Consider the following 19,879-nt stretch of genomic DNA (forward strand, 5'->3'; position numbering starts at 1 on the left):
TAACGATTACAAGAAACAATCCTCCCTTCAAAAGCAAGCTTGACCTTCCGCTCGTTGATAGAAAGCTATATGCTATATTGGATGGGGATGATGTTATGAATGGGGACCATAGCATATACTATGAGCTGTAGTAACAAGATATCTATAATCATATGGAATGTGAGAGGGTTGTGCACTGAAGGAAGAAGGGTAGTTTGCAAAAGAATATTATGAACTCAAAAACTAGATGTGATGGCCTTACAAGAAATAAAAATTTGAGAGTATGGTTGGAAAGCCAAAGATGCATGGGATATGTATGCATGATGTCCACTGATCAAAGGGGAAAAGGTGGCCCTATCATCCTAGCTAAAGATATACTCAAACTTGAGATGAGATGCAATGACAAAGAGCGTGTTGTGGTCATTGGGTCCCTACAAATGTGCTCGAGAAGGTTTAAATCATATTAGTTTATACCCTAAACACAACTCTAGGATGACCTAGAAAATGGAAGGAAATCGCACAATGTTGCACAAAAGACACCGCATTGATGATTGGGGACTTCAACATGACCCTTGATGGAAAGGATTCCTTGCATGCAACATGTACAGTGTTGTGGGATGAAAGATTGGCTTGGGATGCCCTCACTATGAGCAATCACTAAACCAGTCTAAGAGTCAAGGATCTCGATTGTGGTTGCTGTAATGAAAATTACTTGTTTTTTCAGCAATACACTAGAAATTCAATGCTGCAATTTATGACAACAAAAATGAGTTGAATATTCAGCCAATTTCAACCCAATTTTTTGGCAAATAATAGCAAGATTTAGTCCAAGTACATGTTGTTAGATATGCTCAATGCCCCACCCTCATAAGGTTCCACCAATGATCCATGGTGCTCAAAGTTGTAAGGCCCCCATTATGAGGAGAAGCCAAAAGTGAGCCCGGACATTGGTTGAGTCTTGACTTGTATATTAGATGAGGTCTATGTGACCAGATGGCAAAAAGGTGACCATTGTGGGTCTAATCTTTGGGTTGGATTGAGTAGTTAAGTTGGTAGCAACTCGAGGCAGATTGCATCGAGTTGCGGGGTAAGGGAGTTAAAAGGGGCCCCTATTTTGGGGTCTAGGGGCAGCGGAAGCAGCCCCTGGCACTGGCCCCCCTGGCAAGGGTCCGGGGGTAGTGCCCTCGGCCCGACGATAAAGGAATATTCAGGTAAAGGGAATATTCCCTGACCAACTAGTGGAGGCTCATATGGTAGATTGGTCATGCTGACCTAACCGCCTTCACAGGCTATAAAATCTAAACCCCTTCATAGCCATCGATCATCTATCTTTCACCCAGTCAGAGTTGTTCTAGCTAGCCTTAAGCTCTTCACCTATCTTCTGTCTAGATCACCATCTAAGCTTCACTGTGAAAGTGCACGAGTGGACAAAGCCATCTCTGTATTAGTTGTTTGGAGCTAAAGAAATTTTCTAATTCTCCTCTTATCTGTTGTGTACTCTCTATCTCTATCTCTTTCTCAGATTCTGTTCGTTGCGCCATGTACTTTTTACACATGTACAGTAGTAGAATGAATGACTTTCAACAGTATGACTGCAATTTTTGCATATAATAAATGCATACATCACTGCCAGATAACTCCCACTTCAGCAATATCACCAAAAATACATCTGCACCAATCCCAAATCTGCAAATGATTACTAAAACTGCTACAACATGAATATTCAGCAATACATCAACTCAATGGGAGCTGCCCAACATGTGTACTACATACATATGTGCTCGTATCAACTTGTGATACCCCAAAACACCAAGAATTCTCTACAATTTCTCCAAAATTGCACAAGTGGGAGATAAAAATGCTCAAATCACTCTGCTTATGGCAACAAGATTGCTTCAGAAATATTCCTAAAGTGCATTTCACGCATTAACTTTGCCAAAATCCATAGATTTCAATAAAAACCCCAAAATTTTACTGATGACCAATCTGCCTCGATTGCATTAATATATATTCCTGAAAGCATAAATGATGCCAGGAGGCATATTTCACGGTGGATTCCGTGCCACGATGGATTCCGTGAGGTTTTACGGTGGATTCCGTAAACTTTGATGACCGGGGCTCATACACAAAGTGGATTCTTTGTGCGAGAAGTTGATGGGGACGCCTGTCCTTTTCGGGCGTTTCATTAATTTAGTGTGTACATGGGTGATTCCATAGCGGGTGATTCCGCAAAATGCATATTAAATTAATAAACGTTTATGAGTTTAGAGTGCGCACTCGTAATAAATTAAGGTTAGGATTTATTTCTAACCAGTTGATTTATTTATGTAGCTGAAGACTGCTAGGTATTCACTTTTGTCGGTTTAATTGTATTATTTTACTAACGATTGTGAATGCTTCAGTTGATGTGTAGAGATAGCAGCAGTGGCAGAGGAAAGCATTGGAGGATAGCGAGTATTCGATTTATGGATTATATTTTGATAGGCGCCACGCCTATATTTTGTCATGCCTATTTATTGAGGCATCGATTATTTATTATTATTTTGTATGCACATGGACGCACGATTATGTTATTTCTACTTGGACATTGTATTGGGCATGCCAGACTCTTTGGGCACTACCTACTAGCTTTATTCCTATTTTGTGTTAAAGCAAACTCAAAAGCTAAAAGCTTGCTATTTTGTAATTTGGGCTATTATTTTGAGCTTGAAGATGAATAATACATAAAATACATGCTTTGTGGAGCGCTCACACAAGGCATGGGGGGAGATTGTACCCAATTGGTCTCTTGCTCTTGTCGTTCATGCTTTTTACCTTGTAATTTGTGCAAAAAGTAGAGTTCTATTGTTCTTGGGGACCTTCCGGCATTCACTACGCGAGCGTACAACATCCGATCTGCGCACCAGTGGTATCAAAGTGAAGCTGAGATCAAGAGCTTCCAATCGCTACCCATCTCGTGCGAAGGCGGAGCTCCTGGAACGATCGGGCTCTACGGTCAATCTCGTCGCGAACCATCGATACAAGCAGACTTCTAGCGATCAAGAACCCCTGTTTCCATCATTGGATCGCGAAGGATCGGTCTGCAGAGGCGAAGGACCACTCCTACATCCTCACATACAAGTCGTCAAAAACCAGTGAGATAAAACTCCATAGCTCATAAGCTTAAAAGCTTTGTCTTTTAATAAGCCTAGTATTAAAGCTTATAAGCTTTAAGAAGCTTAAAAGCTTCAAATTCGTCACGTCAGGACAAGAGGAGATCTCCGAATTTTCTGTCGGCAGCAAAAACACCCCCCCCCCCCCCCATGAATTGCGTCATTTGCTGATTCTTAAGCCCCCCAAGCTTAATTACTTAAGCTCCTTAATCAATCAAGTCATTCCAAACTCTAGGTCACACCCAACCAGTCAAGTTCACCAAGTTTCTCAAGTCTAAATCCTGCAAGTTCCATAAATCGACTAAGTTCTGCAACTTTGCAACTCTGCAAGTCACATAAGTCTGCAAGTCAGACAAGTCAACTGGAGTCAGAACTGACTTGTGCTCAAAACTCCTAGAAGGGCTGTTCCTGCGCAGAAACTCCGAACTGCAAAGTTGTTCATTGGAAGGTACTCTACCCATACGCAGGTTTGCTGAAGCATTTTCAGCATACGAAGAAGGATAAAACGCATATTTTTCGAAGATTGTGAAAGCTATACCCAAAAACACATAAGCCTTGTATTCCCGAACTTGAGCTACGCTCATCCCGCTAACTTGATTTTGAGTGAGAAAGGTCTTTTGAGTTTTGCAGGATGACGGAACCACATATGGATGATCTTATGGCTGAAGGCGACCTACCTGAACCTACGATGGAGCAAAAGTTGGATCTAATTATGATGCAATTGGATGAAGAACGAAGGGCTAGGCAAGCATTGCAAGTTCAACTGGAAAATTTACAAAGAGCGTCTACTGACAAAGAAGAACCTCAAGCTGAAGATCTTATCCAACGTACCATCGACGCAACTCTCGAAGCTCAAACCATCTGCAAGGAATCAAAGATAAGTAAAAGAAGTTTCAAATTCCGTACTTTCAATGGCATACGAGAGGGAAAAACTGTTCTAGCATTCATTAGCCAGTTTGATGACTATTTCCATGAGGAAACCTATGCAAAAAAAGATAAAATCGTGTGTCACTAATCATTTAGTGGACAGAGCATCTCTTTGGTGGACTGTTGTACGCAAGCGTATAGATTGTCCCGCTACCTGGGAGAATTTCAAGAAGAAGTTCATGCAGAATTTCCTTCCTCCACAATTTCATGAGAAAGCTATTAAGCAATGGGATCTTCTTCAGCAACGGGATCGTGAACCTATTCCTCAGTATACAGAGCGTTTGTGGAATGCACTACTCCAGTTACGCATGCTTGAAGACGTACCTGAAGCGACACATAAGCGCAAGTATATGTCTGGACTCCTTGGGCATTACTATGCTGAAGTTAACATGTTCAAGCCTGCTACTCTTGAAGACGCCATTTCACTAGCTCACGACACTGAAGACAAGCTACGAGGTAGAGACAGACGTCCACAGCAATTCCAAGCCAATGGTAACTATGGATCTAAGCAATTTAATTCCAACTTTAGAAGATTTAATCCAGGTCATTTCACTTCATCATCTTTTCGTAAAAATTGGGCAAAACCACCTGCATTACCATCTAATGTTAATCAAAATCCTAAGCCTATTCCACAGCCAAACCCTAATGTCCCTAGACTTCCCGCCATTGCAAACAATGTAACCAAAGCCAAGCCAATAGTATGCTATAAATGCCACCAGCCTGGACATCTAGCAGCAAATTGTCATTCGAAGAAGCCACCTGCCCATATCAACTACCTTGAAGCAATGGATGAAGACGAACATGAAGATATGCCTGATTTCACAGAAGATGAGGACGACACTACTACTCCTTCGGATACTTTACCAGGTATGCCAACTCCACATTCTTTATTGACTATGAAATGTTTGGTGCATGGAAAGGAAAAGATTATTTTGCATGATGACAGTAGCACTCATGATTTTATTTCAGCAAAATTAGTAAAGGAATTGAAGTTACAAACTGTACCTACGCATTATCGCATCAAAGCAGCATTCTTTGGCACTAGGTATAATGGTACACAGAAAGTGCATGACTTAGAGATTCAAATTGGTCAATACACTGAAAGAAGAAATTTCCTAGTTGTTCCATTACAGTCGAGTGACATTATTTTAGGTATGCCTTAGCATCATCAGCATAACCCAGATATAGATTATTCCACACATTCAATGAATATTAATTTTCAAGGAAAATCTATTACATTATATGGTATGCATGCATCTAATGTTTTTCCACTGCTTTCGCATACTCAAGCTAAACGTGCATTACACAAGAGTAGTAAATCCTATCTCATTTGGGTGAATGAACTGCAAGTAAAAGATAATCATATGCACCCTAGGCATAAAGAATTTCTTGCACATTTTAAAGACTGTTTTGCCGAAGACCTACCACCTAGTTTACCTCCTTCACGACCAGAAGACCATAAGATAGATTTGATTCCTGGCACACAACCACCTTGCAAAGCACCATATAGGCATAACCAGATAGAGCAAAAATAAATTCAAAGTCAAGTTGAGGAATTACTAAATAGAGGATTGATTAGACCTAGTAGTTCTCCATTTGATGCACCTGTTCTGTTAGTCAAGAAAAAGAATAATACCTATCGTATGTGCATTGACTATCGAGCTTTAAATAAGATCACTGTAAAGAATAGGTATCCCATTCCTAGAGTTGATGACCTTATGGACAAACTGCAAGGATCTGCTATATTTAGTAAAATAGACCTTAAGTCTGGTTATCATCAGGTGAGACTAGATAAGTCAGACATATTCAAGACTGCATTTAGGACACAGTTTGGTCATTACGAATTTTTAGTCATGCCATTTGGATTGACTAATGCACCTGCTACGTTTAGTAGAATGATGAACCGTATATTTTTTAAATATCGGTATTGTGTAATTGTCTTCTTTGATGATATTTTGGTGTTTAGTCAAAATGAGAAAGAACATTATGAGCATTTGTCATTGGTTTTCCAGTTATTAAAAGATAATCAATTGTATGCAAATCCTGAAAAGAGTGAATTCTTTAAAACAGAAATTGAGTATTTAGGTCATATTGTATCATCTGATGGAATTAAAGTTGACCCTAAGAAAATAGATGCAATATTGAATTGGCATGTACCTAAAAACGTGCATGAGTTACGCTCATTCCTTGGTCTTGCTAGTTTCTATAGGAAGTTTGTACGTAATTTTTCATTACTTGCTTTACCATTAACCAAACTTCTGAAGAAAGGAATTGTCTATCATTGGTCCGAAAATCAACAGAAATCCTTTGACTTATTGAAACATGCATTAACCCATGCCCCTCTCCTACAGTTGCTTGATTTTAATAGACCATTCTTTCTAGTAGTGATCGATGCTAGTGGATCAGGAATAGAAGCTGTACTTATGCAGGATAACCATCCCATAGCCTATTCTAGTTGTAAGCTGAAACCCTCTGAACTAAAATATTCCACATATGACAAAGAACTATTAGCAGTTGTACAAGCATTAAGACAGTGGAAACACTACTTAATGGGTTCAGAATTTATGATTAAGACCGATCAGCAAAGTATTAGACATGTACTTAGCCAACCCCAAATCTCTGACCGACATATCAAATGGGCATCCTTTATTCAAAGTTTTCATCATATCATTCAATACCAACCCGGCAAAGAAAAAATAATGGCTGATGCATTAAGTAGAAGACCTGCCATTCATAATATTTCTGTTATATCTTTTGATTCTTTAATTGCTATGAAAGATACTTATCATCAGGATATTACTTTTCATGCTGATTGGAATAAATTAGTTCAAAATAATTTGATTCCTATTGATTCATTGTCATATAATGATGGATTTATGCTTTATGAAAAGAGATTGTGTGTTACAATTCCATTCAGATCTTTTGTTTTGAATGAAATTCATTGTCCCCCATATCAAGGTCATAGAGGTATCATATCTACGTACATTAACTGAAGATTTTTATTGGCCGCATATGGACACTAATGTATCTAACTTTGTTTCTGAATGTTTGATTTGTCAAAGAGTTAAGAGACATCATGGTAAACAGTATGGATTACTTATGCCTTTGTCTATTCCATCTAAACCTTGGGAACAAAATTCTATGGATTTTATTACTGGCTTACCTGATACTAAATCTAACCATAATATGATTTGGACAGTAGTAGATAGATTTAGTAAACAAGCATATTTCATTCCATGTAAGAAAACTTTAATAGCATCACAAGCAGCACAACTGTTTTTGAAAATTGTTTTCACTGACCATGGATTGCCAAAAGTTATTATTTCAGATCGTGATTCTAGATTTTTAACAACTTTTGGATTACTTTGTTTGCTAACCTAGGCACAAAGATTGATTTCTCATCTGCATTTCATCCTGAAACTAATGGACAAACAGAAGCCACTAACAGCACAATTCTAGATCTTTTACGTGCATATACTATCTCTAAACCTCAGACATGGGACACACATTTGCATTTATTACAGTTTGCATATAACAATACACCACACACATCTACAAAGAAAGCACCGTTTGAAGTGATTTATGGATATAGATTATCTACACCTGTTGCATCTTTGTCAAATAGAATTCAGAGTGCTGATGATATTGCTAGTATGCATAATACTATTTTTGATGAGGTTAAAGACATGATTGCTAAAGCCAAGTAATCATATACCAAACAAGCCAACAAGAAAAGACAAGCAATGAATTTTAAAGTTGATGACTATGTTTGGTTCAATTGTGAAATTATCCCCTAGATTCTATGGACCATTTAGGATCATTCATAAAATTAACGACAATGCATTCAAGTTAGAATTACCACCTCACTGGAAAATTCACAACACATTTCACATTAGTTTACTAAGACCATTTAGAGGCCAATTACCTGTACACCCTGTTTATGAAAACCCACCTTTGTTAGAGGAAGAGACTGAAATACTTGAACCAGAAGCTATCATAGATACTGACTTTATGACCACTAGAACTGGTCGAAGATATTCCAGATATCTAGTTAAATTTAAGAACCATCCTGTAGAAGAAGCACAATGGATGCACTCTAGAGACTTAAATGCTTTCCCCACTCTGTTAGCTCCACATTGAGCTAATAGCGATTGAGATCAATTGCTATCCCACCCCGGGGGTATGATGCCAGGAGGCATATTTCACGGTGGATTCTATGCCACGGTGGATTCCGTGAGGTTTTACGGTGGATTCCGTAAACTTTGATGACCGGGGCTCATACACAAAGTGGATTCTTTGTGCGAGAAGTTGATGGGAACACCTGTCCTTTTCGGGCATTTCATTAATTTAGTGTGTACATGGGTGATTCCATAGCGGGTGATTCTGCAAAATGCATATTAAATTAATAAATGTTTATGAGTTTAGAGTGCGCACTCGTAATAAATTAAGGTTAGGATTTATTTCTAACCAGTTGATTTATTTATATAGCTAAAGACTGCTAGGTATTCACTTTTGTCGGTTTAATTGTATTATTTTACTAACGATTGTGAATGCTTCAGTTGATGTGTAGAGATAGCAGCAGTGGCGGAGGAAAGCATTGGTGGATAGCGAGTATTCGATTTATGGATTATATTTTGATAGGCGCCACGCCTATATTTTGTCATGCCTATTTATTGAGGCATCGATTATTTATTATTATTTTGTATGCACATGGACGCACGATTATGTTATTTCTACTTGAACATTGTATTGGGCATGCCAAACTCTTTGGGCACTGCCTACTAGCTTTATTTCTATTTTGTGTTAAAGCAAACTCAAAAGCTAAAAGCTTGCTATTTTGTAATTTGGGCTATTATTTTGAGCTTGAAGATGAATAATACATAAAATACATGCTTTGTGGAGCGCTCACACAAGGCATGGGGGGAGATTGCACCCAATTGGTCTCTTGCTCTTGTCGTTCATGCTTTTTACCTTGTAATTTGTGCAAAAAGTAGAGTTCTATTGTTCTTGGGGACCTTCCAGCATTCACTATGCGAGCGTACAACATCCGATCTGCGCACCAATAAAATGGGCAAATTTAGCAAAATTTCACAAAATTTTGCAAAAGCCCCAAATTTCTCAGGTCCAATTGTGCAACAATGTCAGCCAATCTAACTCAGCTGACCAAAATTTTACCAATACAACAAAAGTCCCAGATTTTATGGGTCCAACGTTGAGAAATTTCACTCGGATGAGTAAAATTTCAGTAAATTTGGTGAAATCCCCAATTCAAATGCACACAATGTCTGCAATTTCTTACACAGATGCCTCGATCTTGCATGAGCAGCACTCAATCTGGAAAAGCTCATCCCAAAGTCAACTAATAAGCTCCTAATCATAATGGACGCCCCTTACAATGTTGAATGTTTATTACAAGAACATAACTTACTCCTTTTGTGCCCAAATGTTTGCATATTACAATTTCAATGCATTGGAAGCTTCTATATCAAATATTGGCACATTGCTAAAGTTTTATGAATTGGTTTGCTTTGTTTTAGGCTTAAGGATTAGCAAACTAGAAGAAGTGTAGAAGGTTGTGTAAGAAGGTGATGAAGAGATGGATTGATGTGTGGGACGATAGAATGGGTGATCTTGCTAAACCTATAGAGATTCAACAAAAGTTTGGATTATTTGAGGAGGAGGCAAAGTGGCTTGGAATGTTTCTCCTCAAAAAAGGAGATTTGGCCTATTGCTAAGGTTCATAGTAGGAGGAACCCTTGCAAGATTTTTAGGACAAACAAGGGAATTTTGCACTACAAGCCAAGTGGAGGAGGGATTTTGAAATAAGCAAAGATGTCAATTTCATCAAAGTTTAAGAAGCTTGGAAAATTCACTTTCCCCATGAACACTAGAAGGCATGGCAGGTTAGAATGTGTAGGGCAAACAAATTGAATACCTTCCTATGGAAAATATTCTGCAAAGAAATTGAGCACCAAAGATAGATTGATGAAATGTAGAACCACATAACTATGGTACAAAAATGTGCTTTAAGGTAAGGGAGTCGATCCCACATGTGCTACAACATTGTATTACTACACAAGTAATCTAGAAGAAGATTGTCTTGGGTTGGAGGGGTAGGACTAAAAAAAAGTGTTAGGATGAAGACCTTCCTTGTTGGAGACGAAAGGAAAGTTGGATGAAGAATCATTGAGACTGTGGAATATCATTAGGGCAATGGTTCTTAAAGCTATTTGGATCAACTGCAATCAAGACACAATAGGCAAAGGTATCAAGATCAAGGTTGAGATTATTTGTAGTGGCAAAATTAGTAGAGAGATAATGGCTCTGCTGAGAAGGTTCAAATAGAAATGTTAAGTTTTAAACATTGGTTTTAAGCTTTTAAGGAAAGCTCTAATCTAATATATGATGTATACAATTTGATTGTTTAGAAAATGTATAAAACTCACTTGGGAAAGAAAGATATAAAAAGGGAGAGTTAGATGACACTTTGTTGGCCCCTTTAGTGCCAAATATGGATAGATACTTGAGCTCATTATACACAAAGCAACGAATGCCCATTTTGTATATTGTCAACTAATCAAAGTATTCATTAAAGGGCTAGATGTCTGTCTCCTTTATGCATTGAAAAGTAAGCAATGTGTTGTATGTCTACTAAATTGGCAAACTTCTCGCTCAAGTCTCCCCTACCCACTTATAAAATATTGAAGAGTAGGCAATGTGTTGTGTATATACTAAATTGGAAAACTCTCCGCTTGAGTCTCCCCTCTCCACTTTATAAAATGATAGACAAGAGTGCAAATTTTACATGTGGAGCCAATTAAAACAAGTCCATTGTATAATGAATATGGTCTTGCCTTTATATAAATCAAATATTATATGTGTTATCTCAAATTTGCATTTAATTGCACATTAAGACCTGAAGTTTAAAAATAAATAAACTTCATGCTACATATATTTTTAACAACTCAAACCAAACAATAGGCAAGTGATTTTCCATATAGACATTGTAGATATTTCAAGAGGGCTTTTAATAGCTTGATCCAAGTAATATGTTTTTTGTCCTTTTTATAATTTTAGTATATAGGTATGACAATTTTCACTTATTGTGTTCATTAGAAACTAGCAATTATGCATAGACTCCAACTCTCATTGTTTCTTTCATTCCCTAGCTCTATATGTAGAACTTCATTAGGATTGCAAGTTTATCTTTTCATACACCAAGAAGAAAGGTCTAGAGCTAAATTCAGTTTGATTGTGAAAACTCCTATGTTGATTGGTAAGAGAATAGTTGAATATATCAATAGAGTGAACTATAATAAAGACCATGTTTTGAAAAACCATTGGGCTAATCAACAAATGAGTGTAAACTAACTAATTTAGTAATATCGTGTTTCATGCTAAAACAAAACATTCACATTATAGTATGTTTCATATTTATAAATTACACTTTTTATTTTTGATATTATGTTATTATCATATTAAAAATATAAAACATTGATAATTGTATTACAAATAACTTAAGTTACTATTGATCAATACTATAAATATTATAATAGTATTTATAATTCTTATTATAGCATTTATAATCTATATATTTGATTATCAAATACTATAAACTCATTAAGGTTATGAAATTAATAAATACTAATATTTTAATACGAAAACATGAATGCTTTGTGTAATTTCAATAATGTGATAATATATAAACACAAAAAGTTCTATATTATTATATTTATAAAAAATATATGTAATTTTATATAAATGTCTTGTATTATAAAATGTTACACATGAATAATATACCCTATCTATATGTAAAGCTTTATATAAAACACAATACATTAAAGAGCATTAGACATTAAGAATACTCAGTGTTTATAATGTCTATTTAAAATGTTAAAGATTATATAAAGCATTTATATCTATACCATAATAGAATAAATGTTGTTATCAACAATGTTATTAAAAATATTTACTAAAAATTCTACAACAACCTTGTTAAAAACACTAACTCAAAAAATAAAACTTCTTAATTATACAATAAACACATTGTACAATGACATTTAATTGAGACTTAAATAAAATTTACAATTAAAAAAAAGAAATCATACAAATTAATCTAACACTCAATACAAATTAAACATCTTATCAAACATTCTACAATAGCTTTATTAAAAATATTAAATACAAACTTCAACATTTTTATGATATAAAAATATAGTATATTAAATGTTGAATTAACACATATACATATATAATTAGTGTTTAGCTAAAAAGTAAACGTCTTATTCAACATTCTATAATAATGTTATTATAACATCAAATAAAATCTAAATTTTTAAATATCCAATAAAAACACTATATAATGATGTTTAATAAATTCTTAGATATTTTATATTTCACACACACACACAAAATAAAACCTTAACTCAATAGAATTTATAAATAATCATATAGAGTAATGTTAAAAAATGATAAAACTTGTAATTATCTACTACAACATAAATCTCTCTCTCTCTCCATGGATCCATCTTTGTCGATTCGTGTGGTAATTGTTTTAATATTAATTAAGTTAAAGTTCTTTGAGAGAGAGAGAGAAACATGTTTGTTTAGATTTATCTATCTCCTAAACAAAGGAAAATGAGGAGTATCAACATGTAGTGGGAACACTGCAGGCGTTTGATAAAACTCTGTGTGTGTGTGTGTGTTCTTTTCAATTTTGTGAATAGGCAAACAACAAAAAGAAAAAGTTCGAATTTTTTAGAATTAAGAGTCTCCAAAATAAAAATCTTATCGTATCAAAATTTAAGCCAATCTTCTAGAAATTCAACCTGATTTGACTTTTCTTTATTAACTTCGAAAAAGCAAAATAAATAATATTATTATTAAAAGTGCATGTGGTGTTTTGTAATTATTATTATTTGTTAATTTTCTGAGTAAAAAAATAAGCATACACCCAAAATTGAAAAAATACTTTTCAAGAAAAGCTTAAATGTTTGAAAGCTTTTAGACTTTTCAAGTTTGTAAATTACAAAAGCTTTAAAAAGCTTAAAGAAAAGCTTTGAAATTGGAAAGCTTTGAGCCTATATAAAAGGGGGAGAGTTAAGTAATATGGGTCATCCTCTTCATTACGAAATTCGTCTCTTATTTGAGGAGAGAGGAAGGTCATACAAGAGTGTGTGGAGACGCATACATTCAAGACAAAATGTTAGATTCAAATCTTCGTTATTTGTTCTTTTTAGGATTAGTTTAAATAATTTTGTCTTTCGTTTTTTTAGTTTATTATAATTAGTCAAGATCATTTCGTCCATCCTTAGAATAGTTAGTTTGTCAAGATTAGTTTACTATAATTAGTCAACATGATTATTTATTTATTTTTTGTTAGTAATTTTAATAGTTCTAGTGTAATTATTAAATTAGATACACTTTTGTCATATCAATAGTATTTGTAATAGTTAGTATGCAATTAATAGTTGTAGTATTAGTAGATAGACTTATGTTAATAGTTAAATAGTAGTGAAATGAAAATGAATGAAAACAATCTTTTGAATGTATGGCCAAAACGAAAGTGTAACAAACTTTCCAACGTACTGAAAAAAATAAAAATATAAAACTTCAACAAATTGGATATTTTGAATGGAGGGGGGAATGGCACCTTCTCCCATAATTATTTAATTGTGAAGAGATTTGTGCCAACTCTTCGACATGCTATATATCATGTTTTCTCATTTCATTTAGTTTTTTAAAAGTTTTTGAAGTACTGTTATTCTTTATTGATTTCATTTATTTATCTTATTATTAGAATTATTATTAAGAAGAAAAAAATCATCATCCTTGCACGTAGGCAAATCCATTTATTCAAGACCTTCAATCAAAGCCTATAAACGACAAATTTTGGAGACACAGTTCTCCAAACAAAGATTCGTGTGGTTTCTTCATCAAAAGAGCCCAAAGCTAATACCAAACTAACCAAAGAAAGAATGCTGAGAAACATGTAATCAAAATTTTATGCAAATAGATGGCAAAAACTGCATATAGAACTTTATCTATACTATTAGTTAAGGAGAGGTGGGGGACGGGTGCCACGTGGTAGCCCCCCACCTCCCCCACAAAAAGAAAAGGAGAACATGAGGGCGGGTGCTGGACGTGGTGCCACACGTCCAGCACCCTCCCTCCTCCCCCCCCCCCCCCCCCCTCCTGCAAAAATCGCGCCCGGCGAGTCTAGGCGTGGAGCGCCTAGTATTCCTTTATTGAGTTACATGTGTCAACCTAGTTATTTATAAAATGTGCCCTTTTGGTGTGTCAATATATTACGTGGGCTTGGCCATAGCACACTCTCGCCAGTAAGTGGACGCCCACGCTCTGGTGAGAACTTGGGCGTCTGACACTGAGTGTGTAGTCTCGACGACTCTACCAATTGCCTTACACTCTGGCTTCCGGATAGATAGGCTAGCCATGCTGGTGGTTTTGGGTGCGCCTTCTTATTTTTCTGTTGGAGGGCGTTGCCGCTCAACACGACAGCATGTTTCGTCTTTTCGATGCTGCTCTTCACCACCTCTCGGTTTCTCCAAGGAGGTCTTTGAGCAGTTTCTTCTTACAACACAAGACTCTATATGTGAACAGGTAGGCACTGGCATAACCCTCGATATCGCAGTACTTGTGCCGCATTTCGTTAATTTCAAACGGGTTTCTTTGTAGTTGTCCGCAGTTGATGGAAGTGGGAAGGAGTTTTGCAAGGATACATGGCAAAGGAGTAGTGATCCTTCTAGTGGGTAAGCTCTCTCAAAAAACTACTACCTTGAATTAAATGACTAAGTAAGTTTGCATTTTTCTCAAAATAAGTGACGGCTTGAGCTTGCTTATACTGTATTACCATGAACTTTTGGCTTCCGCAACACGGGTGGTACTCTCGAGATGGTTAGTATGCCAAATATTGTATTGTAGAATGAGAAAAGGAAACGGAGAGTCAGGTTAGCATCTACTAGAGGCCAAAGTGACCAATGAGACCAAAAATGGCGAGTACAACTGATCCATGAAATGCCTCATCATGGATTAAAAAAGAAAAGACAATTCCATCTATGTATATCAGACCTCTGAGCTCTTCGGTTTCCTATCATCCTATAATTTACATCAAAGGGTGATATGCTGGACGAATATCTACTTCTCTACGACAGAGTTTGATAAAGTGAATCTCATCAAGGAATGTTTGATGGTGGTGAGAGACGATAGCATGTCCTTAGATAGTCTCATGGATGTTGCTTGGTATAGGGACAGGGGCTCCTAGCTTTGCATAACTTTGTTACTCTATCCATGGTGGCCCTAGTACTCTAGATTGGGTGGGGCAGATATTGGGGTTTAACCCTCTGTTGTTGGTGTTCTTGCTATGCATTAACCATGGTCCATAATGTCAATGTGCTGTGATGTGGAAGCCTATGATTGGACCGACAAAAAACAGTGAACACGGAGAGAGGAGAGTTAGAGAAAGAGACAATAGAATGCTGAAGACTGCAGAAATCTGAATGTTGAATACACAAGGCACTATGTACAATGGGCTGTGAGAGTATGTACAGCCAAAGATCTCTCTATCTACACAAAAAACAAGTCATTGGAGATTGGGGGCAGCTTGCTATTAATAGAAGAAAAGAAAAGCACAAAAATATGCAGTTAGCCTGCATTAATTGTAGTTGATCGCTGCCGAAATTTGGCCAACTTGTTATGTGGCAGGTCCAACTGCCTGTACGGCCCTGCTGGTGCCTATGCTGCCTAGGTGACTGCCCATGCTGCCTTGGTGGCTGCACAAACTATAAGTGGATATTATCAGTTCATGTGTGAGTTTGTGCATGTCCCAGTGGGTTGGGCACATTTCTTTTTCTTCGTGATGCATTTGCGGTGTGAGTTTATGGCTGCTCGGTCATCATTTTACTAGCTGACCTGATGTATTTATGGCCCCAGATGCTGGCTGACCAGTTCATGTTCTTGTTCTATATATAGGATTGATGGCTTCCTCCTCCAATCCCTTCATTTTGCAGACTCCTACAATAGGTTTTGTTGGAGAGAGGGAGCCGATGCCAATGCCCACACAGCTGGTGACTCACAGTTATTTCTGGATTCTCTTGTCTTCGTATGTGGATTCCATTTCTAGAGCATCTCTTTTCTTTTGAGTTCTCTTTGCAGTGTTCTTCTTTATTCAAAGTGTTCCTCTTTTCTCCTCTTGTGTTGTGTAATCTACTATGACAGATTCTCATGCTGCCATTGCTGCACCCACTTTTGACATGTTATCAAATGTCCATGTTAGGTCCTGTGGTGCTGATTTTTGCTATTTACACTATCTGCTGCTAATCTCTTCTATTCTCATTTGCTGTGACTAACCTATAGCCTAGGTGACATCCAGGCTCGCTCCTATGCAAGTTGTAATATATTATGAGATTAGATTAGAAGACCTGCAAAAAAAATGAGGATTTCGAGCATGAAACTTCTATTCAATTTGGATTAAACTTGGTCCAACCAACAATGCACCCTATTTTGGATACAAGGGAACAACCTATGCAACATTTGGATTCCCCTAACCAGGATTGGGTTGATGTCCATGCCAAAAGAGTGAAAAATTATGATGTGTGCTTTGCAACAGCTATGCCGAGCACTTCACAAGACCCCTTACGTACTTATGTGTGTCACAAAGATAAATACATAATCGGTATCTATTGCTAATGCCGCAATCTCGATGAACCCTTGAAAATCCTTTGCTCCGAAGCCCTTTGCTAACCATTCGCAGGACCCTCTAGCGCGGCTTGCTTTTGATCCCCATGGTAAAGTGATCACCCCTTGGGATCGTCGATATCCAAGGACCAATCCAAAACAAGGATATGTTAGAGATTTATTCATCCCTTGGATAGGCATTGGCAGTTTGCTGTTGTATGTTTAGTACTCTTGCGCATAGTTACACATTTCCTTATTTTTTGGTCAGACAGATCTATGCAGTTTATAAGTCATTTCCAGCATTACCGGGCAGTTGGGTATGCGAAATAGCCTGTGCAAGTTGCCATCTGGTAGTTGCTTTTACCGAACAACATTTTAGGCATTATTGTATTCAGCAATTGCTATTTGGGTAGCAGTTGGCCAATTTTTACTGGCCGACCTGATTATTTTAATGCTATTTTTCATGCCTATTTATAGGCAACCTGCCCGGTCATCATTCAGTTGTCATTTCAGGTGTAGAGGGAGATCGGCTTGCTGAGATACATTCGACAGCCCATGTAAACATCTGCCTTTTTTATTTCAGCATTCATCTACTGTAGATTTTTGTGTTCTAGTGTCTTTTTTCTCTCTCCCTCTTCTCTCATGTTCATTTTCTTGCAGTCCGGTCATACACTTCCGCATTCGTTGCACTCTTAACACCACAGTGTAGCTACATTTGTAACACATGTTGGGGATGAGCAGTGTGCCAACTTCTTATCATACAGTTGAGTTTCCCATTGTCTTCACTCTTTGCCTTCATTGTTCTCTTTATGCTTGTGTTCATCCTCTTCTATTGCACCCCTAACATGGTGTCATTTCCATATCTCTTCATCAAACAATAGCACCAGCCCTCTTTCAGCCTTCCTCCTCTCTTGCCAGCAGCGTGTTTGCTGCAGCAGATATATCTCCTTCCCCATCTTGCTATCATACTACTGTGCTAGACATGACTGCCTGTGTTTTACATTGTCATATTTTTGTCATCAGTTGGCAACAAGCCCCCCAACCTTGTGACTAGACCTTGGTGCTATTCATGACCTGAGCAGTGTGAAATGAGCAATGGAAGAAAAAGAATCACAAATTTTCACAATTGTTGAATACTAAGAAAAATGAAGAGAGAAAGAGAGGGTACAAGAAATCAAACAGCGAATGAATGGGCAATGGATTCCATAATACAACATAAGAGATGTACCATACAAATGGTAGAGAAATACTTGAACAAAGAAGATAAACTCAGAGTGTACAACAATAAGAGAATGAAAAATAGTAGAACTCAAGGGTGAAGAGTAACTTAGAGAGAATGTAAATGAATGATCTAACACGCCATGCTATTGTGAGTACAATGACCTTGAACCTCAATGTCTTGGTTGGATCAGGGCAGAGATAAAGAACTAAAGAGTGTGTTGTCCTGTGAATGGATCCCAAAATGTAGCAAGCAGGTTCAGGAAGTGATGAGCTGTTGTAAATGCAGACAATGAAGTCTGAACAGGCTGAATTTGGCAGTAGGTAGCAGGGTGGTATGCGTGGGGGTGAAAATGCAAAGTGTGACAGCTCCAGTCGACTGCAGCATTCAAACCACAGCACCTCCAGTTAGAAGAGTAGCACTAAGGTGTGAAGAGTGTGTTGTACTCTGAATGGATCTCAAAATGTAGCAAGCAGGTTCAAGAAGTGATAGTTGTTGTAAATACATATAGTGAAGTCCGGACTGGCTGAATTTGGCAGTAGGTAACAAGGTGGTCTGCATAGGGATGAAAATGCAAAGTGTGACAGCTCCAATTGATTGCAACATTGAAAACACAACACCTCCAGTTAGAAGAGTAGCACTCAGGTGATGGTAAAACCAGCTCAACTGTCGTATGATGAAAATGCAGCTGTTTGCTGCCCCAAAAAGGCTGGGCGACAGTGGGGGAGCTGACATTAGCTGATGGCAGACCCAAACTAGTGAAAATGCAGCCCTTGAGTGTAGGTGGCAGGTGCTGGATGCTTGGGATGCGCAAAGAGTGGCTGTGATCAGCAAAGGCAGGCTGAAGCAGGGTTGATCAGGTTGTCAACATTTGGAGGTAGGCTGGCAGCATCACATATTGAGATATCCATCGACAAAGAGGTGTGAATAGTAGTGGAATCATGCGCAAGCAATAGGAGAGTCTGATTTGCAAAACAAAGGATAGCTGAATGGCTATGTAGCCCTTCTATTTATAGATGAGGAACCAACCAAAGTTTGGGGGGTTGCTTATGGGACATGAAAATTTTGTAGCATTTTGAGTTTGGGGCTGTTTAAAATGAGCTAAGGTTAAATTGAAATGCACATTTTTTAGCTTAATGCATCCTCTCAAGCCCAATTCATTTTAGTATAGATTGCAAGCATTGCTTACCCAGATTACCCTGAGAGGTCCCACCCCAAAGCAGCCAAGGCATTGGTCTAGGGGTGCATGATGGCTGCCCAAGAACCTACAAGACTATAGAGGCTATGGTTATTTTCTTGGGGGAGTCCAAAGGGCCACCCTAGAGAGGCAAGGCATCGGACAAAGGTGCTTGTTGGCTGCCCAATGGCCTTCCACAATGGACAAAGGTAATGAAAAAGCATAGTGAACTATCTTTTCTTCTCTCTCTTTTGTTTGGGTGGTTTTTTCATATAAATTTGTGCCCATGGAGGGAAAAGGGATGGTTGGCTTCAACATGGCAAAATAGATGGGCTTACACAACCATTTGCTAGGGTGTCGATGATGAAGGAATATAGAAGCATGTGCCATATGTTGCCATATTGCTAAAGAGACTACCATATGATGTGCCATGAATATGGTGGATTGGAAGTTGACCACTTTGTGATGAAGAAAAAGGGATAGTATGTATAAATGCAAGTTGTTTTTCATCCTTGAATGGGCATCTACAAATATAGGTTTTTCCTTATCCAATGCGCTCCGTTCACAAAAATACAACATCAATGCAAGATTGATGCAAGAAGTAATGCAACATGTCATGCTTAAATAAAATGCTTATGCAATGATACCCCTTGGACAGTGCTTTGAAAGGGGAATTGTTCACTTGTGCAAGCGCCTTGTTACAATCATGATCATAACGATATAAACAAATGA

At 37.5% G+C, this 19,879-nt stretch overlaps 1 protein-coding gene across 5 annotated transcripts in view; it reads left to right on the forward strand.

Annotated features, from left to right (window-relative positions):
* Window positions 1-14,408: 14,408 nt before the first annotated feature.
* Window positions 14,409-19,879, forward strand: part of LOC148019218 (uncharacterized) — a 32,256-nt gene continuing 26,785 nt past the window's right edge. For 2 of the 5 annotated variants that reach the window (XM_087660773.1, XM_087660772.1), the window contains exons 1-2: window positions 14,409-14,678; window positions 14,754-14,827. In XM_087660773.1, coding sequence (XP_087516899.1) covers window positions 14,511-14,678; window positions 14,754-14,827 — 242 coding nt within the window. In that variant the 5' untranslated portion in view covers window positions 14,409-14,510. Of the gene's footprint in view, window positions 14,679-14,753; window positions 14,828-16,084; window positions 16,177-19,879 lie in introns of those variants that run through there. The other 3 variants (XM_087660776.1, XM_087660775.1, XM_087660777.1) reach the window with 3 other exon arrangements.

The sequence above is a fragment of the Lygodium microphyllum genome, chromosome 20 (genome assembly GCF_053477565.2).
Source record: "Lygodium microphyllum isolate KBCC chromosome 20, Lygodium_microphyllum_v1.1.10, whole genome shotgun sequence".
NCBI classification, from domain to species: Eukaryota; Viridiplantae; Streptophyta; class Polypodiopsida; order Schizaeales; family Lygodiaceae; genus Lygodium; species Lygodium microphyllum.